The sequence below is a fragment of the Cygnus olor genome, chromosome 2 (assembly GCF_009769625.2).
Source record: "Cygnus olor isolate bCygOlo1 chromosome 2, bCygOlo1.pri.v2, whole genome shotgun sequence".
Taxonomy (NCBI): Eukaryota; Metazoa; Chordata; class Aves; order Anseriformes; family Anatidae; genus Cygnus; species Cygnus olor.
This window is the reverse complement of record NC_049170.1, coordinates 137,666,071-137,691,451: the sequence shown is the minus strand read 5'-3', so window position 1 is coordinate 137,691,451 and position 25,381 is coordinate 137,666,071. Positions and strand designations below refer to the sequence as shown.

The window sequence follows — 25,381 nt, the reverse complement described above, 5'->3', positions numbered from 1 at the left end:
CACTCACCAGTTTGCTTTGCTCTAGCAGCCCACCCAGAGACTTCATCTTGAGCTCGTCCATCCGTAAATACAATAGCGATTCGAGGGACATTTGCTGAAAATGGTCTGGCTCCTTCTGTTTCTGTGAAGCTTCTCTCAAACATTTGCTTCAGAGCCAGTCCTGTCATGGAACCTCGCCCCATATATTTCATTTGTGATACAGCTTTCTTCATGTCTTTGGCTGAGTTGAACTGCCTTAATGTAAACTCTGTGCGGACTTCACTGGAATACTGAAGCAAACCAACTCGAGCCGCTTTGGGTGAAATCTCAAGCGTATCCAATATTCCTGAGACAAATTGTTTCACGATTTCAAAATTGTCCTCTCCGAGACTTTTCGATCCATCAATCACAAACACCAGGTCAACCGGGCCTTCGGTGCATCCTATGAAACAAGCAGCAGTGTTCAGATCATGAAAAAGTCCACTAAGTTGAAAATAGGACCTAGATACATAGGGACTGTATGAACTCAGGTGTCATCTAGAGTACCTTGATCCTGGCTCAGACAACCTTGCCAGTGTGTCTAGAGATGTTGTGTACAGTCTATATCAAAAGGTAAGAGTGTGCCCATGACCAGAGTTTATAACCAAACTATAATCACAGTGAATATTTATCAAGATGTGCCGCTTTGTAGAATACTTCATATTTTTAAGTTTGCTGTAAAATAGATTTTTAAGCAAATTTTAAGAATGACTGTTAAGTGGGGAAAACTGTAACTGAAGAACATAGCTAGGATATAGAAACAGTTTCAACCATTTTCTTCTAGGGATAGGCCTGTATGCTAACTTTACCTTTGTGTAGATGACCAACATTGAAATAAATGAAGAGAATCACTGAAGCTGTATTTGTACTACAGAAGTATCAAAAACATAAAGGTGGTAAAAAGAAATGAGTTGCTGAAGCTATACTTGTGTATAAGTTGAAAATCTAGAAGTTATGTTTAGAGTTGCAGGAAATAATGAGGCAAGAGCGAAAGAGCTTGGGAAAGGCTGAGAGAGAGGGTTAGGTAGACTGCCGTACAGCTTGGGATGAGGTTCATGTCTAGGGACAAAATTCAGATGATGCTTGTGTTTTTATAACACAAATTTAAACCTCTAATGGCAAACAGCTAAAAATTATAGGGAAGACAGTAAATGCTAGAAGGTTGCCTAGCTGATAATGTTGGATCAGAACGGTTTATACACACTGTTTTGCTTGTAACTCTCTTAAAATCTTGTAGTTAGAAGCCTTATTCATTGCTGTAATTAATGTTTTCTCTTTTACCCACTGAAGCTGCGAGACAATCCAGGAGATACTGACAAACTTGGAGTTCTCATACTTGGTTAAGTGCACTTGCAAAAATCAAAGCAGCCTGTAAGCACTCTGCTTTGACTGCAGAAATTACTGAAGCTGTCTGTTAGCAAGTCAGTAGGGATATGCAATTTCAGTTTTAAAGTTAGGACATTTCTTCATAGAAAATAGCTCCTTTTTAGAACCACTGTCCAAGAATTCCTTTCTGCAGTCATCTGAGGAAAAGATGTGTCACGTACTAAAGCAATGGAAATGCACTGAATATCAAAACGACCTCAATATCACTGCGTATGTTGAGACAGGGCAACAGTTCATGGCGAACTGTTTTAATTATGACTGAGATCAGCCATGCACGTTACCATTCTTTTGGTAATAATACTCTCCTCAAGTAAGGCATTCATTCTTGCAGAATAAATATTTTTACTGAGCTCCAGTAGATGAGTTTCTCCTCCAGAAATTAAAAGGGTGATGAGATAAATGCATATCATGTTCCAAGGATGTCATGTTAGAAGATAAGAAAATAGAATTAATGATATTTTAAAATTTAGTATATAAAGATAAAAGCTCCACAGTATATGAATCTGTTTAAAGTACACATTCCTTGATAATAAGATTTTGTTCTTTTTTCCTGATGTTTGGAAAGGATTATTATTGTATTTGATACTGTATCAAAACAACCGTTCATTTTGTTATTTTTTTGTTTACAAGAGCATCAAGCTAAATTTTTCAAGACATTTTCCATCACACTCACATATGCTTTGGGCTTTCAAACAATACATCAGTATTGAAGTGAGGCATTTGAAGTGAGGTCAAGTAATTTTAAAAATCAAAGAAACAAATTCTTTCCAAATAAAATGTACCTACTTCTGCATGTTTTCTGATCTTCTTTTAGTACATATCCGTCCTGACATTTGCAGATGTATGAATCATCATTATTAACACAAATATGTTCACAACCATGGACAACCGATTTGCAGACATCTTTGCCTACGAAAAATTGAAATATTTATATGTATTCTATTTAACATATTTCTAAATTCAAATATTTCAAATGTCATTTGAAGAACATATGACAAAGTAGAAGAACGTCTTTGATTTTTTTATGTAGTAATGCTGGAGAAGAGTGTCTGATAGACTTATTCAGTTACTTACTTCGACATGTTTTTCCATCTTGCCGCAGGACAAAACCCTCATGGCACTGACAGCTGTATGAATTGTTATTATTAAAGCACACATGTTCACAGCCATGGTCAATGGACTTACACAGGTCTTTATCTGAGAATTGTTAAGAGAATTTCCTTATTAGATTTGTTCTCAAATGCAAAACTGGCATAAGACACTTTTGAGAAAATTTAGTCTGTTATCGCTTTTATGACTGAAATAACATATTCCCCATAAAAGTTCCAGCTACTCACTCCTGCATGTTTTCCTGTCTCTCCTTAGTATAAACCCTTTGTGGCACTGACACACGTATGAATCACCAGTTGGAACACAAACATGTTCACAACCATGGTTGACTGTTTTGCAGATATTTTTACCTGGGAATAATGAAAATAATATTTAGCACAGTTATCCAGGTAAATAACTTTCACAAAACATAAAAATTAGAGCAATAATCTTCCATGAAGGAGCTCATTTCCATCAAGTTGATTGCATGTTATTTTATGAAGTTATTGCTGTGTTAAAGACACAAAGAACACACTACATGATATGTTTCATGAACAGATCAGAAAGTACGTAATGAAGATTAAACATCTTACTTTTACAAGTTTTCCTATCTTCTCTCAGTATGAAGTCCTCATGGCACTCACAGGTATAGGAATCATCAGTATTAACACAAATATGCTCACAGCCATGGTCAACTGATTTGCAAACATCTTTGTCTGAGGAGAATGGATGGAGTTTGTTAGATGAGATTCTTTAGGGAGAGATAATATCTTTAATAAGTAGCTCAAGTAGTTAGAAATCACAAATAAACATACACATGTGGAAACACTCACAGGTACAACACTTAAATGCCTCAAAAAAAACCCATACTGTTATGGCTCAGGCTACTCACATCTACATGTCCTTCCATCTTCCTTCAGTATGAAATTTTCATGACATTTGCAGATGTAGGAATCTTCAGTATTCACACAAATTTGTTCACAGCCATGGTTGATTGAATTACAAATATCCTTGTCTGCAAATAAAAGAGTTAGTAGTTAACATATATCAGCAGAGGTCTTGGTTATATGTGTAATTCATCAAATTAAGTTATCATGCTACTTACTTTTGCAGGTTTTCCCATCTTCTCTCAACAGGAACCCATCATGGCATTTGCAGACATAGGAATCATCAGTATTAACACAAACATGTTCACAGCCATGGTCAACTGCTTTGCAAAGATCTTTATCTGAGAATAGATGACAGCTCTTGCTAGTTAATACGTTTCCACACAAGCATGAACTGCAGATAAAAAGTTTGCTGATAAATATTGGACTACTTACTTCTGCATGTTTTTCCATCTTCTCGTAGCAGGAATCCCTCCTGACACTTACAAATAAATGTATCACCAGCATTAACACAGGCATGTTCACAGCCATGGTTGACTGATTTGCAAATATCCTTGCCTAGCAACAGTCAGATAATATTTAATGTGATTTCCTAGTTAAACTTTTATATATATATTTATATAAATATAAAGACTGTAGGGGTAATCCCATGAGCAAAGAAATATGGAAGCATGCATGCTGAAAGCAAATTTCTGGCTAGATGATGATTGGCAGTTTAGCTCACATGGGGCACGAGTTCTTTACTATCTGAGCAGAAAGAACTGCATGGTTTGGACAGTCTCCCACTGACAATGAATCATTTTAGGATTAATCTGACTAGATTAAGGAGGGCACTACACTAACAGCAGTAAGAGAAAAAGGAAGGAGTAATTTAGCATAGTCATTTAGCATAAATTCATGCTAGTGAAAACAACATTAAGCAAAACACCACAGGACACAAAGCAAAACAATTCTTTAGGACTCTTACATCAATGCCAAGAATCTGCATAAGCAAAATCCAGGAGAATAGGAACTACTGATTTAAGAGGATAAATAAATTGCTGAAAACTGATGGGGGAATTTGTATGAGTGCAATGTTAAAACCAGTTGGTCATAACCTCTTCAAGAAGGATAGAGAAGGAGAAAGTACAGGAGGAAGTCAAGCCATCTATCAGCATTCCCTGTTGCTTTTTCACTGAAAAAAAAAAAAAAATATTCCCAGTTGCTGATGCAGAACTACCTTTACATAGGAAATATAACAGTGGATACCTCTGACAGCAAAGTTCAGATTGGTCAGAATCACAGAACCATAGAATATCCTAAGTTGGAAGGGAACCACATCGATCACTGAGTCCAACTCCTGCCTCCACACAGGACAACCCAAAAATCAGGCCATGTGTCTGAGGGCATTGTCCAAACTTTTCCTGAACTCCAGCAGGCTCAGTGCTGTGACCACTGCCCTGGGGAGCCTGTCCCAGTGCCCGACCACCCTCTGGGTGCAGAACCTTTCCCTAACACCCAGCCTGACCCTCCTTGTCCCAGCTCCATGCCGTTCCCTCAGGTCCTTTCGCTGTCCCCAGAGAGCAGAGCTCAGCGTCTGCCCCTCTGCTCCCCTTGTGAGGGAGCTGCAGGCCGCCATGAGGCCTCTCCTCGGCCTCCTCTGCTCTGCGCTGAGCAAACCAAGGGATCTCATCCACTCCTCATACATCTTCCCCTCCAGACTCTTCACCATCCTCATAGTTCTCCTTTGGACACTCTAATAGTTTTATGTCCTTCTTATATTGTAGCACCCAAAACTGCATACCAGTAATTGAGGTGAGGCCACAACAGTGCAGATCAAAGCGAGACAATCCCTTTCCTCGACTGGCTAGCAATGCCACACTTGATGCTCCCCAGAGTATGCTTGGCCCTTTTCGCTGCCAGGGCACACTGCTGGCTCACGTTCAACTTGCTGTCGACCAAAACCTCCCAGATCTCCCAGATCCCTTTCCTCAGGGCTGCTCTCCAGCCTCTCATCCCCCAGTTTGTACATATGGCTAGGGTTGCCCCATCCCAGGTGCAGAATCCAGCACTTACTCTTGTTAAATTTCATGTGGTTCGTGATTGCTCAACCCTCCATAATCAACAGCTCCTGCTAATTTAGTGTCATCTGCAAAGTTACTTATGCAGTCGAGTCCTGTCCAGATCATTTAGAAACACAATGAAGAGAACTGGCCCTAAAACGGAGCCCTGTGGACCCTCACTACTGACTGGCTGCCAGCTTGATGTAACCCCATTCACTATCACCCTTTGAGACTGACTCATCAGCCAACTGTTCACCCGTTGTATTATGTATTCGTCTAGCTGTATGCTGGATATTTTGTCCAGAAGTATAATGTGAGAAACTGTATTGAAAGCTTTGCCAAAATCCAGATTACATCAACTAGCTTCTCTCGGTTCTTAGCAATTAGCAGAGCAAGTAAGTTCAATGTGTAGGGAAGACATTTATGTTTTCACAAGAACTTCAGTCTGAGATGCATTACCTGGAGGTTTCATGCTGCCAATACAAAAATTCCAAAAAATACTATAGAGGACAATGTTCTAACTCAACAAGCATTACATTCAAGACATAACAATCTAGACTAGATCTTGTTCTAGCAGGTAAAGAAGAAATGGTTATGAAAGTAAAAATTAGCATCAGTTAGCATCAGCTTATGCACAGCTGTGTGCAATATTTGTTGTTTTCAAACAGAATGAAATACAAGCCAGCAACAAACAGCTACTACTTCAGAAGGATAAATTTTACATAGCTGAAAGCAATTATGAGCCAAAGGATTTTGTGATGGGAGGAAAAAATAAAATAAAATATAAAAATAAAAAGTAATGATGACTGCATTATTTAAGGTTATTTTAGGTAACCTTAACTAGATACCTCCAAAAAAACGTAGTCACATCATCAAAAAAGAGTACCAGAGTAGTTAAAAACCAACCCCCTTTAGAAATTGAAACAGAAAACAGCTATATGAATAATGAATTAAAGGAAAATTCACATTATTTACTGAAATGAAAATGTGAAATTCAAAAACATGGAAATAATAAGATAAAGGAAAAGGGAATGCATGAGCAACAAAATGAAGGGTAGAATGAGTAAGTTATTTAAAGGCTATTTAAAAAAAAAAAAAACAAATCATTCTAACAGTATATTGTTAATTAGTAGACAGAAATAATAGAATTGTCAATCTTAATCCAGAAAAGGTAAAAAAAGATTTAGTATATTCAAACTGGAACTTATGAAATATGCTACTGATAATATTGTTGGAATGATGTTTCGTGAGCTGAGTAGTAGGTCACACAGCACCTACTGAAGAAACAGCAGTAACTCCAGATCACTTGCAGCCAAGAGATGTAACAGAGCTGGCTTAGTGTTATTTTTCGCTTAGTGTTATTTTTTTTGTTACCTCCCAGAACTCCAAGGAAGCCCCAAAACACTGAGGAGTTTCCATCCCCTGTGCATACACACACACTGTTTGAAAAGGATAAATAATTCACTGTAAGCCTGTCAGCTTGACACTAATCCGCATTAAAACAACGGAATAGATAATGTCGACCTTGATTTAGAGAAAATCAAAGAAAATTGATCAAGTTGGTATTATGGAAAAATAGATCTGGGAAAAGTAAATAAGTATCTTTTTAAATTGACTATGAGGCTGTTTTGTAAAGCTCAGCTTATTCATACAATGGAGAATCCAGTAAGGTATCAGCCTTGGTATTTATTTTGATTAAGAATACAAAACAAAAGTAACTACAAAATAAACATTATATGGATTAACAGTGGCTAGAGAGGTCTTCAGGATAAATTGTAAATTGGGAATTGTCAAGTGGCTTTGTTTCTAAGAAATTGCTCTCTGCTATTTAACATTTTAATGAACAATCTTAAAGAAAATATAAAATAATCACTGACAAAGTTTGCAGGTTATTCCAAAGTTGAAGGAATGGCAAATAAAAATAGAGCAGCTGCTGATATAAGGAGATGGGAATATTTTGCAGGCTGAGTAACAACAAGCCATATATATTTTTAAATAGCCAGAATTAGACTTACATATTTAGAAAAAAAAGAATGAAGGCTATACTTCCCACGGGACGTGGGACACTTGTGTGACTGAGAGTCTTATATGGCTATGGTCATGGTAGATAACTGGCTACACATGAGCTTTAGCAGAGTTGTATGGTCAGAGACTAATGTTATCTTTGGTCATAAAAAAAAAAAAAGGGTAGATTCAAAAAATAATTAGGGATATAGTTATTATACCTTAGACCCTACTGTACCTTGTATTGTAAGACTTTGTACCACTGTGGTGTCCCCGCAAGGATGCTGATAAATACAAAAGGCTTTAGGAGAGCAAGAAGAGATTTATGAAAAGATAAGAAAACATATAAAGAGCTTGAAGGAGTTTCATCTGCTTATTATGTACTAAAGACCATGATAAGAGGTTAAGCTAAGGAACAGGTTAAATTATGGTCCACATGAGTATACACAGAACAACACAGTGGCAATTAGAAGTTCAACTCATCAAAGTAAAATGTAGCAACATCCTATGCTCAAGATTAAATTTTGGCATAGTCCAGAAATGAGGTTCACATTTTAAAAGCCACATTCAGACTTAAAACTGGCTGATTTTCTGAAATACAGCTTTAGTTCAAAGAGTAATTAATTCCTAAAAATCTTATGATCTATACAGGACAATATTCCGTTCTGACCACTATGAATCACTGAATAATTTCCAAGTAAAAGAGAAATGAAATATCTGCTTTTATTCATAAGCTACTTACTTCGGCATGTTTTCCCATCTTGCCTCAGTACAAATCCGTCATGGCATTGGCAAGTGTATGAGTCGTCATTATTAACACAAAGATGTTCACAGCCATGATTGACTGATTTGCAGATGTCCTTACCTGGGAATAATTTAGATTTTATTTACTACAGTTTAATAAATGAGTACATTTCCAAAAATATAAATGCTAAAAGTAATAACCTCCTAGTAAAACAATGAATTTATCCTCTTTTTTTGTCAGGTAAAATCATAAATAAGACCTATCTCTAACACAACATGCTTCTCCAGTAGACCCCTGAGTGTAAAAAATACATTAACATCAAGTAACTTACTTTTACATGTTTTCTCATCTTCCCTCAATACAAAACCCTCATAGCACTGGCAAATGTATGAATTATCAGTGTTCACACAAACATGCTCACAGCCATGGTCAACAGAATTGCAAACATCTTTATCTGGAAAAAAAATAATGGTGCCAGACTTCAAAACATGTCTACAAATGCACAGATTATTAAGGAAAACTTCTATTAAAGATAAGGATACTTACTTCTACATGTTTTTCCATCTTCCCTTAATGCAAATCCCTCATAACACTGGCAGATGTATGACTCATCAGCATTAACACAAACATGTTCACAGCCATGGGCAACTGAGCTGCAAATGTCTTTATCTGAGAATAGTTGACGGTTTTTGGTTAAAGCACATCTACAATGAATATATTATGCAGGGAGAAGTAATAGCTTTTATTAGGTCTACTGAGATCATTGGAAGAAATGGACAAAAATTTAGGCAGCTAACACTTCTAACTCTTGGTACCTGAAAAATTGTGGGTCTTTTTTGTCTACAGTCATATCAGTTTAGCTACTAAAATACACCATTTCTGTCCACTGAGTCTCTTACAAGCTTCTGGCAGGTATAACAATAGTATATCGTGAATAAACTACTGCTTTTAGTTAAAAGACTTCCACAGATCTACATACTGTAGATAAAAGTCTACTAGTAATTACGAGAGTACTTACTTCTGCATGTTTTCCCATCTTCTCTCAGTAGGAAACCCTCATGACACTCACAAGCATAAGAGTCATCTTTGTTAACACAAATATGCTCACAGCCATGGCTGACTGATTTGCAGATGTCCTGTCCTGAGAATGATTCAGATATAAATATAGTTTTGAATGAAAACATGTTAAAAATGTAGGTATCAAAATGATGTTTTCTAGTGAGAAGTGATAAACTCCTTTCTTTCCTTGCCTAATGCACGTGCAAAAATGTTCAATATATATTGGTTACTCACTTCTGCATGTCTTCCCATCTTCTCTCAATATGTATCCCTCACGACACTTGCAGATGTAGGAATTGTCAGCACTAACACAAACATGTTCACAGCCATGGTTGACTGATTTGCAGACATTTTTACCTGAGAGTAATTTAACAGATTAAGAATTGTGTTAGTTAAGGACAGGATGTTCAGTTACTGAATGTTCTTGTCCTTGCTGGTATTCCAGACTCAATTCTGCAAATCATTTATACCACCTGCTGTCAATTTCTGTTGTAACAAAAAGGTACATCTTTGTTGTACAAATTTTACAACCTTATTACTAAGGAAAAGTGCACTGTTTTGGTTCCAGAGTTTGTATAATTTCACGTGTCCCCAGCATGAAGATTAGTTACCCACAGAGATTTCCAAAGACACCTAAATCCCACATCCACATTTCAAGTAAACTTTCTGGTGAGAAACGTATCTTTCCATCACCATCGTTTTATCTTCAGTAATAAACCTGCTCAAACCTGACGTAGTTATGCTTTCTTTCCCCGTGGTTAAGTTCAGATGGTGTTTGTCATTTTTCTGTAAACTAGAATTACAAAAGCTCAGTTTATGTAGTGTTTACATGTAATGAGAAAGACCAACTGTATAATCCTGCTGTGGCATTCTTGAAAATTGCCAGCTATAGTTGGGTAAGCTGAAGTTCAGTGGGCTTTCCTGATAGGTGACTTAGTTACAACTTATATTTCAAAATAAAATTAAATTGTCTATTTATTAACATTGGATAAACTAACATCTTTCTTACTTGCACTTTCTTCTCCCCACCCTTTATTTTCTTGCCAAGACTGTTGCATGGACACAAAATTTCACTTGCTTTTAGCTTTTTGCAATGTTAAAGTGTCAGTACTTTTTGAGACAGGCAAAATTTGTGTCTGTTTGCATGGACTAACAAAGTAGGTTGTTGATGTGGTATGTGTAATACAAACTGATAATATGGAGGTTTTAATTTGTCATGTTAGGGTCTGGATGACTTTAAAAAACATCTACAAAAAATTTTTAACAGCAGATGTTGATGAGATCTTTGGATATGATTTGGTTTATAGTTATAAAGTATTTCATGCCTCTGTGTTTTCTAAGGACTTATCCACAATTCTTCTTTGATCACTTAGTGTGTGTTCTTATACTGGAGAGAAATTTTCAATTCCTTTTTATATCTGTCACTCTTCAGAACTGCGTAACGTAGCCAAAGGTATAATGCAATTATGATATCTCTTTTGCAATGACCCTTATACCACATTGGGGAAAAGTGAACATTCCATTAGTATTGCAGGCTTCTTTGTGCTGTAAAGTCTTTTGAAATGCTAAATATTTTTGACTTGATTTGAGAAGAAAATTACAGTTGTCTGATATAAGGATGTAAGTTGGAGTAAAATAATTTTGGATCCACAACAGACCAGCATCAGAGCTACTTTTTGTATGTCCCAGACATTCAGGGAGTCATTCAGGTGCCTAAAAGTTTGCACCCAGTGCCCCTTTAGAGTATCCATGACATTGACATACTGCTGGCAAACAGGACACCAAAGGGGAAACCGTGAACTTCTGCAATCCTAGAGCATTTAAAATGACACAAATGAAAGCCATGTTTAGGCAATCAAATCCTACCCTACAGATTTTTTTTTTGTGTGAAATAAAAATCTAGCACTGATTTGCTGAATAATAACTTACGTTTACAAGTTTTCCCATCATTCCGAAGCCTGTATCCTTCAAAACACTGACAAGTATAAGATCTGTCACCATTTATACACAAATGTTCACAGCCGTGATCACTCAGAGCACAATAGTCAACTCCTGCAGGAGCAATGAAAGTTATTTTTTTAAAATATTAATAATTAAACTATTATTTGCATCCCTAGTATCTGCATTGCATATAAGCAAGTAAATATAAACACATTGAGTCACTTAAGCAACAATCCTGTTCCTTATCCAATAATATACATACATCTTCAATAAAATTTAAGAAGGCTTTGTGGTACACTTTGCACTGACTGCTGTAAGCAGAGTTGAGAATGTTTAGAATAACTCAAGAGAGTCCATGCCTCAGTACTCACAAACTGAATTATAATAAAAACAGCAGTTTAACAATGATTTTATAAAAGACAGTGGCAAAGACAGAAAAGCTACCTTGTGAACACTCTTCAAAAATGGTTTCTAAATGATCTGAGGTAAACATGGCATTCCCCAGAACTTGCTTGTGTGCCTGACCTAGCTGCTGTGGCAGCAAGCAGAAAACCTCTCTGGGACCTCAGTGGTCTTTGGCTTAGGCCATCCAAGCTTTCGCAAAGAATTGAAAATGACAAGAACAGTCAAATGTGGTCCATTTTTTCATCTCAAATTTCCTGAGTGTTTCTTCTGCGTAGTACAAAGACACAATACCCCCAGGAATCCGCAGAGAGCACTCACTGCTCTTTATAGGTTACACACACAGTGCCACTCATTGTTTTGTACTAAGCTGTCAAAGCAGAAATCTATTTACCACTCAGGTGTTCCTCCAGCTGTCTTAAGATACCTGTGCCTCTATATATCATACCAGTGTTGTCATGTCCCCTATGTTTTCCCATTAGGAGTGGTATATGTTAAATGCTAATCCCACTCAGCCACTCATTCAAGACATACCAAGTGCCAAAACTCTTTTCATGGCAGTCTAAAAAACCCACAATGTCTCAGCAACTCATCTGGAGCTCAGGAGTAGGACAAATCTTATTCCTAAATAAATATGAGGGGAGGGATACACTGGCAAGAAGAACCACCATTCAAAATCTCTCAGTTTTATTGCATGGAGGGATTCCAGAAGCCACAGCACAGTTTTAATGCTGCTGATGGGTCTCCAACTACAGCCTGGAGGAAAATGACTGAGTGAAATAAAACACCTCTTTTTACTACAAAGGAAAAGGGTTTTTCCATTCGCAAGTTGATCGACTATTAAAAACATAGGTCAGCTGTTTCTGAATTTCCAGTGGTTCTTTTAGATGAATTTTCAGATAAATTGTTTCTAGCACACCCCAATCCCTATTATATATACAATACAGGAGTACTAATTTTGCATCACTATCTGTCCCTTTTTTGATTTTTGCAGTGATAGAAGCAATATCTGCCAAGATATTGCGTGGGGCTAAAAAGGGTAGTACAGAGGCAAAGATAAGGTTAAAGACAAAGGCAAATTGCCTTTGCAGATTTGCCTCACTTTTCCCAGGATTATCTTTGCATCCAAGATTATTTTTGTATCATTTTGATTTCTGTTAAAACTGTGTGGCCCAAGTGCAAGTAAAGGAGCTAAGTCTGGAGCTACTCCAACACTCAACAAGCTTGAAAAACAATGTACCTCTGCAATCTGCAGAAAAGGTGGCCAAAACTCTCATCAAAGACGACAGGTCCAGGAAAAGTAACCAGGCAAAATATAATCACATTCCTCTCTTCCTGGCCCTTTTTATATATATATATATATATATTTTTTTTTTTTTTTCCAGTGAAGGACCAATATGGCCGTTTATGAAACTGCAATGATTCTCAGTGATCGTTAGATTTATAAAGGGTGGAGAGCTGTCAGGACAACTTTTGTGCACCTATTTAGGGCTCCCATGTGAGCGGTAAAGCTGTATGGGACTCACACTTTTGCCACAGATCAGACGATTCAGTTTGCCTGGGGAACACAAATCTTAAAATGTCAGTCAGACACATGTGTCATGTGACTGGAAAACTGTCCTCAACAACTGGGGATGGACATATCTTCCAAGACTTGCTGCAAACACTAGAATTTACAGTCATCTTGACAAGTGCCTTTTCCCAAGTCCTTTTTCACTCTGTGTCTGCTTTCAAAACATTATTAAGGTGTTTTTGAAATTCAATCTGTGAGAATAAATTGAATCATAGAACCACAGAATGGTTTGGGTTGGAAGGGACCTTAAAGCCCATCTAATTCCAACACCCCTGCCATGGGCAGGGACGCCTCCCACTACACCAGGTTGCCCAAAGCCCCATCCAACCTGGCCTTGAGCACCTCCAGGGATGGGGCATCCACAGCTTCTCTGGCCAACCTGTGCCAGTACCTCACCACCCTCTGAATAAAGAATTTCTTGCTAAGGTCTAATCTACCCTCTTTTAGTTTAAAACTGTTACCCCTTCTCCTGCTGCTACACTGCCCAGGATATGGTAGGCCTTCTGGGCTGCAAGCACACATTGCCAGCTCATGTTGAGCTTTTCATCCACCAGTACTCCCATGTCCTTCTCCACAGGGCTGCTCTCTTAGCTCATCACCCAGTCTGTGTTCAAGTTCAGGATTGCCCTGACCCAGGTGTAGGACCTTGTGCTTGGTCTTGTTGAACTTCATGAGTTTCACAGAGGTCCACCTCTCGAGACTATTGAGGTCCCTCTGGATGGTATCACTTCCCTCCGCTGAAGGTGTGTCCTCTTCCCTGTATGAAAACAGAAACCTTTCCCAGGTGAGCTGAGAGCAAGAAGAAGACTTACGTGTGCAGGTTTTTAGGTCCTCATTAATGACAAATCCTTCAAAGCACTGACAGACATAGGAATCATCGGTATTTAGGCACAGATGTTCACAGCCATGATTACTTTCAGCACAGTGGTCCACTCCTATTGATTTGTGTTAATAATTGAAGAAAGCACATTGGAGTTTTAGGTACAAACACTATGACATTGTAGTTTGTGCACAATACCTTGGCAGAGCCAAGGGGAAAAGATCAGTACAGCTTTTTATTTAAGCAGCATTCCCACCTATTTGAACAACCTGAGTTAATTAACAACACCTAAGTGAAATGAATAAAAAACCCCACACAGCAGACAACAAACTTGATGAAGTACTTGCCAAATGTCACGAAGAGAAACTAAGGCAAAGTGTCCTGCCTCGTATTACCCACAGGATTGTGCTTTCTTTCTTTAAAAGGCAAGACTCTCTATTTTGTTCACCGTAAAATTTTCTCAGAGAGAAGTAGGAATATTAGTAACTCTCGTAAAAGAAATTATAGCTTCCAGATTATTTCATAAACAGTAAAATCTTTTCAACAAATGAGCAATCACAAATTAAAACTATCCTGCCAACAGGTTACAGCAGTTCAAGCCTAGTGGAGAAAAGATACAAATTATGAGTATGGGAGTGTCTTAACTTGTTCCGTTTACTTTGTTTTCCTATTTCTATTCTGATTCCAAGTCAGATAAAATGGAATATTTATTGAATCTTGTATGAAACTGGTCCACAGAACAGACAGCAAAGCTTTAGAGTGAGATACGTGCACTTGCAAATGTACTATGTAATCTGCTGACTCCGTAAGTATAGAAAAAGCACATTTTAGGAAAAAAGATTTATACTGAACTTTCTCATAAGATTTTTTTCACGTCTTGCTAATGGCTATTTTTAGGTATATAGGCCCAAATCACTTTAGCTTAACTTGATCAAAAGTAGTGGAGTTCCCTCAGACACAAACAGAGTCTCATTTCTCTATTTGCAAATCATTTACAGATGTGAACAGACACGTCTGTAGCTGTCTACATTTAAAAAAAATAAATCCTATACTTAACATAAAATTACTTAGGTTTAAATATTGCTCTTTATTAGTTTATTTAACTAGGCAATGAGTTTGCAGGAGTCAGTCCAGATTTACCATAATACACAAGGAGAGGTAACATTGGCTTGAACAAGCGAAGCTGAGGTGTAAGTTTTTACTAGTTGAAGCAAGTTCCAGCTGGAACAGTCTCCTTATTCCAAGGGTTTACATCACCATAAAGAGGCTTGTGTAACTTCTCAGAGCACACAAAAAATGTGGAAAAAAGAAGAAAATAATAATAAAAAAAAGGAGTGTGAAAAAATGCATCTGTAGTTTGGCACCATCTTTTACAATACAAACATCCACACTAATGTGAATTTTAACATTTAAATACTTTGGGTTCTAATGCAGAATCTTTTAACACATGCTTTCAAGGAGTGGAGTACTCACAAAGCAGCTAATTTCCAGGCTTTAAGAAATAGTATAACTGTAAATTTGTTCATCATATTTGCCTTTTTTTTTTTTTTTTTTTTTAAGGAAGAGAAGGGGAGGGAAAAGGGGAAAGGTCTGTATTTAAAAAAATTGTGTCTTGGGAAATACTTATTTTTAGATATTCAACTTGTGATAGCCTAAAAACATAATTGTTAAAAAAGTTCTTGCAACACATCCAAGTATCTTTAAATACGGCTTTATCACACATAGTTTATTTAAAAATAATTACTCCCTAGCCTATAAACTATTTTTAATTTCAGTGACAGAGTGTTCCTTTGGAAAAATTTATCATAAGTACATCAGGCAAAAATGCTACCAATATTTTAGATGATGTGCAAAATGGTTCTCTGGAAAAAACAACAACAACAGTATCTGCTGAAAACTAGGTGACAGGAAGTGGGCAGTGCTGTTGGTGTCTTCTGGTGCAACACTGGTCCCTCCTTTAGTAGCATTCTTATTAACAGAGGACACTATTAAACAGATTGATGAAAGTACAAACATATTGCAGGGGGAGATTTCTACACATCTCCACATATCAGCATACATTAGTTTTAAGTGTGCTGCAGTTAAATAGCACATAGCAATGATACAGATGTTCCAGAGTAAGCTCTGCCGTTGTGTTTGACACCATGGCTGAACACCTTTTCCCAGTTATTTGTATTGGAGAAGATGATGCTTTAGTTCCATATTGAATCTGGGATCTTACTATATCATGACTTCACTAGGGCTGGTTTGTGGTTGACTTTACAGAAACATAGGTTTGCATAGCTCAAAAAGATCTCAGAAGGGACTCAGGAGCATTTTCTCATTCTGTTCACACCTCACCCCACTGCAGTAACTAGTTGCTGCAGTGCATGAGATACTCATTTCTGCACGTATTGCCATCATGTTGCAGGGTGTATCCAGGATGACATTTGCACACAAGTGACTCTTCCATATTAATGCATTCATGTTCACAGTCATGCTGACCAAAATCACAGAAGTTTACTTCTGTAGAGAGAAAAGCACTGAAGAATTCAAGCCAGTCGTGAGGGTTTCTGAAGTAAAACAGCTTGGAAAAACTCACTTTTGTTGAATGGTACCAGATTCTATGCTTTGGACAGCTTTTAAAACTGTGCACATCTGATAGTGAGCCGTGGATCTGTGAGGTGACTGCAAATACTTGGCTAAGCAAGACTGCACTTTGACTCCATACCCCTGCTCCTGTAGTCATTACAATTCATGCACCATGGTGCATGGTGGAGGAGGAATGCCTGGTGCTGCTCACCAGCGATGTATTCTTCCTGATTTATAATGAGGACATATATGCAAATGTTCTACTTTACTTTACAAGTTTATCTAACATGAGCTTTGTTATAACAAGTTTTGGAATGGGAGCTCAATCCTGAAAAAGTCACCAGATTTACAGCCAAATCCAGAGTCCCCTAAAGTTAAGGAAAAGTACCCCAAAAGAAAGTTATGATTTGTCTTTAATTCTTAATTAAATCCTTAGCAATAAGTATTCCAGACAATATAGTTCTTTTACTCTTATACTCATAAAGGTACATCCATTCTATAAAAACCTGGATGTATTAAAATACCATACACATAATAAAAGCCAGAGTATGGATTGCTGTAAAAACCGCACTGTGTACATAATGATGCTTCATGAGAAAACATCTTTAAGACTGAAAGAAAACATTGTTGTAAAAACAGATAAATTTTATGAGGGTCTAGAAATATAATTATGTTGCTCTAATCAAGATTCCTACTCATAAAATATCAGTACAATTCCCCCCCTAGAACTGATTCACCAGGTCAAGATAGTTCCTTATTAACAGCATTACATTGAAAACTTGCTGAGTTTCTGGACCCCATCTCAGGACAAGCTGTAACACAAAAGGCTTTGTGAAGTAAATAATATGTACAATTGGTTTGGAACCCTAACATTGCTGAGGCTGTTGATACAGTTTGAAGAAAACTGTATGGGGTTTCATTTGTGATTTTAAGTTGCTTCTCATAACTACATTACCAATCCATTACTTTCTCAAAGCTAATGAAATACATCTGTCCTTGGCTAACGCAACTCAGCAGCAAAGCAAGGTAAAATTAAAAAAAAAAAAAATCTGTGTAACTACAGGACAATGACAGAAAGAAAATAAGAAACAAACTTTTTGTTTTTTTAGCCACTGTGGTTTCTATATTATACTTTATGTTTTCCTGAATCTCTTAAAAAAATGTGTAATATACAACCTAGTCTATGAAACAGCAAACTATGTATTTTTCCAGCATGACTGGCTCAGTTAAAATTCAAGTTTATAAAGAAAGATTTGTTTCAACCTTTATAATAGAGAAAACTTTCATCCTTTCAGAAAGGAAACCATTCACAGCTGGTTTAAGAAATAAAAGCAGATGAACTTCATTATGTCCAAAGGATTACTCACTTTTGCATGTTTTCTTATCTGGATTAAGTCTAAACCCTTCTTGGCATCGACAAAAATAGGAATCATCTGTATTAACACATTCTTGTTCACAGCCATGGTCCTGAAGAGCACAATAGTCTGGTCCTAAATGGAAAAAATTGTGTCAGTGAGAAATATAATTCCTCAGATATAAGCTAGGCAAAAAACTTTTACATCATTTTCTTTTATTTTTTTCCTCGTGCACCATTTAGAACTTTTACCATATTGTTTCAAACTGTGAAAATAAAATGTTCCTTTCTGACAAATAATCTGTTATACTAGGGTAGACCTGATATGTATTCTTAAATGAATTCTTGGAGAACACATGTACTACGTGCAGTACAGAAGTTAGAATCTTAAATATTTCTCAACATTTCACAGCTCAGCCCTATACACTGCCGCATCAAAATTGCCTATTTATTTTACTCAGAGCAAGCTTGATATGATCTGTAATAAATACACAACCAAGCTTCTGAATGCTATTTATTAGATCAAAGCGGGACAATCAGGCCATCAAGAGCATCAGTGTTTTTAAAAGCCTTGAGCGCTTGCTACATAGCTCTTCCATTTAAAATGCTCATCATAGGAAAGATGAGCAAACTCTAGAAACAGCTACTACTTTTGTACAAAATACCTTAGAAGGGAAGATAATACTACAGTAAGCACTGGGATATTTACCCCGTAGCGCTAACCACTATTAATTAAGTCAAAGAACCTGACATTCACTTAGTTGTGATGTGTGGCCATCTTTTAGCTTTATATAAGGGGAGTTAACAAATTTATTGTAGGGAAAGAATGGTTTTAATCCTTCATCACAGCTAAAAATAGATAAATGAGTCGGAAATCAAGTAAGTTATATTTTTAATAATATCCGGCACTTTTGAACACTTCATTAAACAACGTGAAAACCGAAATTCAGTGCTTAATTATTATTCCCAGAGATAATTAACTTCCTGAAGCAGGAACTGTTCTTTTCTAGTATATGCGGTTGACTAATGCAATCGAGCCTTTATATGTGATGAAAGCCTTCACTAATAATAGACCAAGTGGCAATAGTAGCAAAAGTCCTCTTAACAGTTAACTCAGCAGCTGGGAATTACCTCTACCTTCCTCACTGACAATCTGAATTTACTGCCCTCTTCTCTTTCTGCCACACGTAGAGTACTCTGCTGGTGTTGGCAGGATTCCCCTAATGAGCCATGTTCCTTTTATTTCATTCTAAGAAATTTGGAGTAATTCCCAGAGAAAATTTGTAAGACATGCATGACTGTACTGATAACATTTACATTTTCAAGCCTTTTTTTTTTTTTTTTTTTTTTTTTTTTTTTAGCCTTGAGCATTGAAGCTTACTTTTTGTTTTTGAACAGAAAACCACGGTTCTTTGATAATCACAAGATCTTGAAAACTGGAGCCCTTGGCCCAGGCCTGCTTACTGATACAGCGATCTGGTCTGGCATGGGTGTGAGTCTTGGCTAGTTGGCAACTGTCACTGAGATTCAGTACATAAGCCAAACATGTAGAAATTTATGTTAAAAGTTTTAATTTACAAACATTTTAAATCTAGTGTTCTGAAGTTTGTTCCTTCATGTTGTTTATGTGAACTCAAAGGCAGTGTGATTCATAACGTATGGGAACTAGAACACACTTTTGCTCTGAAGAGCTCTCATGTTGTCTCAACTTCTTTAGCATCAAAATCTACCCTGTTCTTTTCTTCATGATTTATTTTATTAGCAAGGCTCAGAAGACATCAAGTGTAAGGTAAAGTGGCTTAGTTAGTGTTTGAGAGTTTGAGCTGTAGAAAATGGTATCAAAAGCCTTACTGAAATCTAGCCAGACCATATCCACAGCCTTTCCCTCATCCGCTGAGCATGTCACATTGCTGTAGAAGGAGATCAGGTTCGTCAAGCAGGACCTGCCTTTGATAGACCCATGCTGACTGGGCCTGATCACCTGGTTGCCCTGTTAGTGCTGTGTGATGGCACTCAAGATAATCTGCTCCAGGAGCTTCCCCACCACCAAGTGCAGACTGACAGGCTTGTATTTTCCTGGATCCTCCTTCTGGCCTTCTCTGTAGATGGACGTCACATTTGCTAGCCGCCAGTTGACTGGGACCTCCCCTGATAGCCAGGACTGCTGATAAATGATGGAAAGTGGCTTGGTGAGCACTTCCACCAGCTCCCTTAGTACCCTCAGGTGGATCCCATCTGGCCCCATAGACTTGTCTACATCTACATGGTTTAGCAGGATGCTAACCGTTTCCTTGTGGATGATGAGGGCTTCATCCTGCTCCCTGTCCCTACCTACCAGCTCAGGGGACTGGGTACCCAGAGAACAACTGGTCTTGCTGCTAAGGACTGAGGCAAAGAAAGCGTTAAGTACCTCAGCCTTTTCCACATCTCTTGTCACTATGTTTCACCCCCACATCCAATAAAGGATGGAGAATCTCCTTAGTCCTCCCTTTTCTTGTTTATGTATTTATAAAAACATTTTTGTCTTTAACAGCAGTAGCCAGACTGAGCTCAAACTGGGCTTTGGCCCTTCTAGTTTTCTCCCTGCACAGCCTCATGATATCTTTGTAGTCCTCCTGAGTGGCCTGCCACTTCTTCCAAAGGTCATAAACCCTCTTTTTCTTCCCGGGCTCTAGCCACAGCTCTGTTCAACCAGGCCAATCTTCTTCCGTACCAGCTCATCTTTCAGCATGTGGTGACAACCTGCTTCTGCGCCTTCAACATTGCATTCCTGAAGAGTGTCCAGCCTTACTGGACTCCTTTGCCCTTCAGAACTGCCTTAACAGGACAAAGTCTGCCTTCTGGAAGCCCAGGGTGGCAGTTCTGCTACCCCCCTCCTTATTTTTCCAAGAATGGAAAACTCTATTAATTCATAATCATCTTGGGCATAGGCCCAAGATGGCCACCAACCTTCACGTCTCCAACAAGTCCTTCTCTGTTAAGAAGCAAAAGATCCAGCGGGGTGCTGTTCCTTGGGAACTTCTGGTAAGTTGAAGTCCCCCACAAGAACAAGCACTAGCTACTACAAGAATGCTCCCAGTTGCTTATAGAATATTGTGTCTGCCTCTTCAGCCTGGTTGGACAGTTTATAGCAAACTCCCACTATGACATCTGCCTCATTGGCCTTCCCCTTGATTCTTACCCATAAACGCTCAACCCTGTCATCACCATTTTTCAGCTGTAGACAATGAAAACATTTCCTAACATAGAGGGCTAGCCCCCTGCCTCTCCTTCCTAGCCTATCCTTTCTGAAGGGTTTGTAGCCATACATTGCAATAGTCCATCTGTATGCCTTCAGCAAATCTGTGGGCGACATTAAATTAGGGACATTGTCTGAAAGCAAACGGCAGTATAGAGAAACCTTGATAAACTTTACAACTGGACAAACAGAAGTCTTCTGAAGTTCAGCAAGAAGAATTGCTTGGGGGTATGTCTCTTTCCCTGAATCATAAGGTCAGATGTGCAGTCTGAATTAGATGCTTTCTTTCTAAATGTTAAAATTAAGTGACGTAACAAGCATAATATGCACTGTAGTCAATAGGTTAACTTCATCTCTTTCACTAAATGTTGAAATGCCCCCAAGCCTTTTTAAAAAAAAAAAAAAAAACAGAAATACAGTGCTACAGAAATAATGTTTGTTCACTTTATTAGACAGTATGGATTATATTCATCAATGGCATCAGTAGTTTCACTTTGCTAAAAACTAAAGGGTTTTGTCAGCTTAGAGCTGCAACACTAAAGTTTCATTACCAAGGTCTGCATTTATGAAAAAAGGTAACCAGGAGTATACATTAAAGTTTTCCCTTCACATTTCCTGAAGTGAGTTATGACATTACATACTACAGAGGTTTTAGCTTATTTTCCCAATTAAGGGAAGCTTTAGCAAGAGTATTTTCTGGTCTATTAGTTCTCTTCCGCTTTATATCCCCCCCAGCTCTGGTAACTTTTGAACTTGTTAGTCCAGTGTCAATCAAGTTTGACAAACAAGGAAACCTCTGAAGTTATTATAAGCTGGTGGAAACATGGAAGTTTTATAGAGGCTACTAATTTTCCCAGAGATTTGGCACAAGTATCAAAGAACTCTCTATTGAGGAAAATCCATAGCAAAATAGGCTGCAATGTTTTCTCTGATTGTGGAACTACTCACTCTGTTTAATTTTAGCTTGTCTTACAAACCAAGATGATTATAAATCATCTTGTACAGACCTGTTTGTTTATCCAACTAGGGAGATGATATTCTGAATGAAATATATGGATAATCAAAGAGAATATGCAAGACAAAGCTTTTGGCTTTTACTATTGAAAAAGGAGCCTGGTCTCATGTTAAATGCTTCCTGTTTATAGAAGGGGCCCCTCTACCTACTCTCTCTCCCTAAAATCCAAACTACCTCCAAAAACAACTTTCATTGCTTTTATGACCTTTGGATTCAAGGGCACTCCAACATTTTCTATACCTAACATATTATTCAGTGTTCCCAGGAACAGTGGGAGAATTACTGCTGAGAACTGGACAGAAAGAGTACATACTGTGCATAATTAAAGCTTATCACTACTTACTTCTGCAAGTTCTTTTGTCTGGATTTAAAATGAACCCTGGGTAGCATCTACAGTAATAAGAGTCCTCAGTGTTAACACATTCATGTTGGCAACCCTGGTTATCCACAGCACAGTAGTCTACAACTGAAAAAGAACAAGAGCAACGTATATAATCAGAAAAACAAAATTAGAACTATTACACATAGAGATTATGGTACTAGTTATACACAGTAACTACAAGAAATAAAGGAAAAACTGACATCATTTTTCTCCTGAACAACCTTTCTGCAAAAAGCAGTATACTTTAATTACCAGTTGGTACATCAGATTCATTTGAGTCCCAGATTGTTTCTCCTATCCTTTGAACATTTATCAGCTCCCTTATTGTCAGGAAACTTCTCAAAGCGTTTTCTCCGATCTGGAAACCATGACTCAGTCAGCAACTCTGTTCAGAGACCAGGGCAAAGCAAAGTTTGTTTGATTTAGTTTTGTCTTCTGTCTCTCCAAATCCAGTCCTGGAATTGTTCTACTTTTCCTTAAAATATTAGCTATACTAGTTATCAAGACTAGTTCCAGTAGCCTGAATACATAGGAGACCTATGGCAATACCTCCTACACTGAAGACTGTCATGATACATTTATCCCCTCTACCTTGGTCCAAAATCATCCTGTACAAATCAGGTGCAGCTACAAAGTCTGACGCTTCAGGTGATTTTCACCACTGATATTTCACTTATATAATGCCTTTTGTGTGAGAGAAATCAAACATCATAGTTAGTCTAGTCACGTATTTCATAAGTCTGGTCACCTATTACACAAATCCATATTTGCAAGATAGATTGCCAAAAGGGTGATACTATAACACTTTAGAGTTTACTCAGACGAGCCCATTTAAAAGTGCTAAAGGAGTAAAATAAATTATATTATTTCTTTGCAGTTTGAGCTGTTTCTTTACACGTAAAGCCTTAGAAGAAATCAAAGACAAGTCACAAGGCAGGTGTTCTGACCCCCAAAAGCTTCCAGGCCCACATTAGGCAAGTTCACCTAATTCTTTCTGCAGAAGAGAGCAATATGCCCAGCTTCACAGACGTTTAATGAGACAGCTTCCCCCTCTTTGCCAACTGACTAATTTTTTTATTGCTGTATATTGTGGATACTCCCAAACTGTTTTAAGAGGCTGTAAGTTTGTTTTAATGAAAACAGTTTTTTTCTTTAATAGCCTTCCCTTTGCAAATAATGCACACTCAGGTGTGCTAAGATATTTAGTCAAAGTCTGGTCAGGAAAGCAGATAATCCATTTAGTGACCTTGAAAGAGCTTCTTTAGGAAGATTTATTCTTAGGAATAAATGTGTTGAATGGAGTCAAATTAGATTACTTACTGTCTACCATGTGAGACCATTTTCCTGGCAAGTACATTCCTGTTTCCATACTGAATAGCTTCATATAAAAATGTATTTGCTGAATATATATTTCAAGGATATAATGTGTCATGTAATTAGTCAGCTTTCCCCTTAAATTAATTCTAACCACATACACATTTTCAAGTGTTTTAAAAGACACAGTAATAAATAAGTGAAAGAACATACAATTTCTTTCTATACAGCACCATACCTGGGAAATAGCCTATTTAAATCCCTCCATAAAGTCACCTCCTCCTCTGCATTTAAACCTTAATGAACAAGCACTTTTACCACAACATCTGTAACTGCCCAACTAATTATTATGAAGTTGAGAGACATCTGAATGGTTCAACAGGTCTTAGAATGCTTTATTATCAACATCTGAGTAACTATCGCCTCAAGCACTTTCAGATGACAATCTCTTCCAGGGAAGGACTGTGCCTTCTTAGGTCTATGCAGCTGCTAATGTACTGTGGGCAAAAAAGGATTAAAAAGAAACACCTCAAAATAAATAATTCATACAAGACACTGAATTTACCATGCTTGCTTTGCTTCATATATATTAATTCTGGGAACCTCTTACTCATAGAAGTAGGTCTGTTGGCCTCTACCAATAATGAGCATATCAATTTAAATAAAGCCTTTCCACTGACAGTTAGGAAGTCAGAGTATTCTCTTGACAGTTGCTTTTGGAGATACGTATTATTTATTTCCACTCCCTCCCCCAGTCCCTTATTCCATGCAGGCTTATCCTTGCAGACTGGCATTAGTAATCCACCTAGAATTTAATTTCACTTTCAGCTTCACGTTTCATTTTGGTGGTACTTGCTTAGATGGGAAAATTGTCAACAGCATGTCAATCAGCAAGTAAGTTGCTGGAGGACTTAAATCTTCCTGAAAAGACTGAAAAGAATTATAAATCTACATTTCTTATACTGAAGCACTGCAATCCTGCAGAAAGTGCATAACATCTGTATAAGACCAAAGCAAAATAATATTTTCCTCATTTTTGTTAAGTTTTATTATTTTTATACTTCCTTATTGTCACAAGAGTCGCGGGATAGACACCAGAATGTGAACTCTTAATTTTAGCCCATGCCTATTTCAATATGAAACTTTTCTAATTAATTCTGAATTAATGATATTTTTAAGCAAGCAAGCAATGAATTCAGTTGTTATCTCCCTATTTTTGTTCCACCATGTTTTTCTTGCTTGGAATTAGTTGCTAAGTGATGAGAGCTATCTTTTACATCTAGTTACCAGTTTCACACCCTAGGTGCTCAGGTTGCCCTCTCCGATCTGTGAGCAGCACAGGTTACCTTTCTCTAATATTGCTGTTTTACTACTGTGACGTTTATATATTTTTTCATTTTTTTTTTAGGAGAATTAATTAAATTAAGGAGAAGGGTAGAAGAAAGCCTAGGAAGAAAATGTGGCAAAGTAAGTAAAGGCATAAGGAGAATGAAAAACAGTGTGGAGTAGGAGAAAAGAAGACTCATGGAAGACTTGTTAAA

General features: G+C 37.5%; 1 protein-coding gene across 10 annotated transcripts in view; it reads right to left on the bottom strand.

Moving 5' to 3' along the window:
- Positions 1-25,381, bottom strand: part of MATN2 (matrilin 2) — a 69,530-nt gene that overhangs the window by 11,856 nt on the left and 32,293 nt on the right. For 5 of the 10 annotated variants that reach the window (XM_040546605.1, XM_040546608.1, XM_040546611.1 and 2 more), the window contains exons 6-22: positions 22,488-22,610; positions 17,905-18,027; positions 13,959-14,081; positions 11,160-11,282; positions 9,465-9,587; positions 9,190-9,312; positions 8,718-8,840; positions 8,503-8,625; positions 8,169-8,291; positions 3,816-3,938; positions 3,599-3,721; positions 3,386-3,508; positions 3,087-3,209; positions 2,742-2,864; positions 2,479-2,601; positions 2,191-2,313; positions 8-421 (exon numbers count right to left, since the gene is read on the bottom strand). In XM_040546605.1, coding sequence (XP_040402539.1) covers positions 8-421; positions 2,191-2,313; positions 2,479-2,601; positions 2,742-2,864; positions 3,087-3,209; positions 3,386-3,508; positions 3,599-3,721; positions 3,816-3,938; positions 8,169-8,291; positions 8,503-8,625; positions 8,718-8,840; positions 9,190-9,312; positions 9,465-9,587; positions 11,160-11,282; positions 13,959-14,081; positions 17,905-18,027; positions 22,488-22,610 — 2,382 coding nt within the window. The remainder of the gene's footprint in view (positions 1-7; positions 422-2,190; positions 2,314-2,478; positions 2,602-2,741; positions 2,865-3,086; positions 3,210-3,385; positions 3,509-3,598; positions 3,722-3,815; positions 3,939-8,168; positions 8,292-8,502; positions 8,626-8,717; positions 8,841-9,189; positions 9,313-9,464; positions 9,588-11,159; positions 11,283-13,958; positions 14,082-17,904; positions 18,028-22,487; positions 22,611-25,381) is intronic. The other 5 variants (XM_040546614.1, XM_040546610.1, XM_040546609.1 and 2 more) reach the window with 3 other exon arrangements.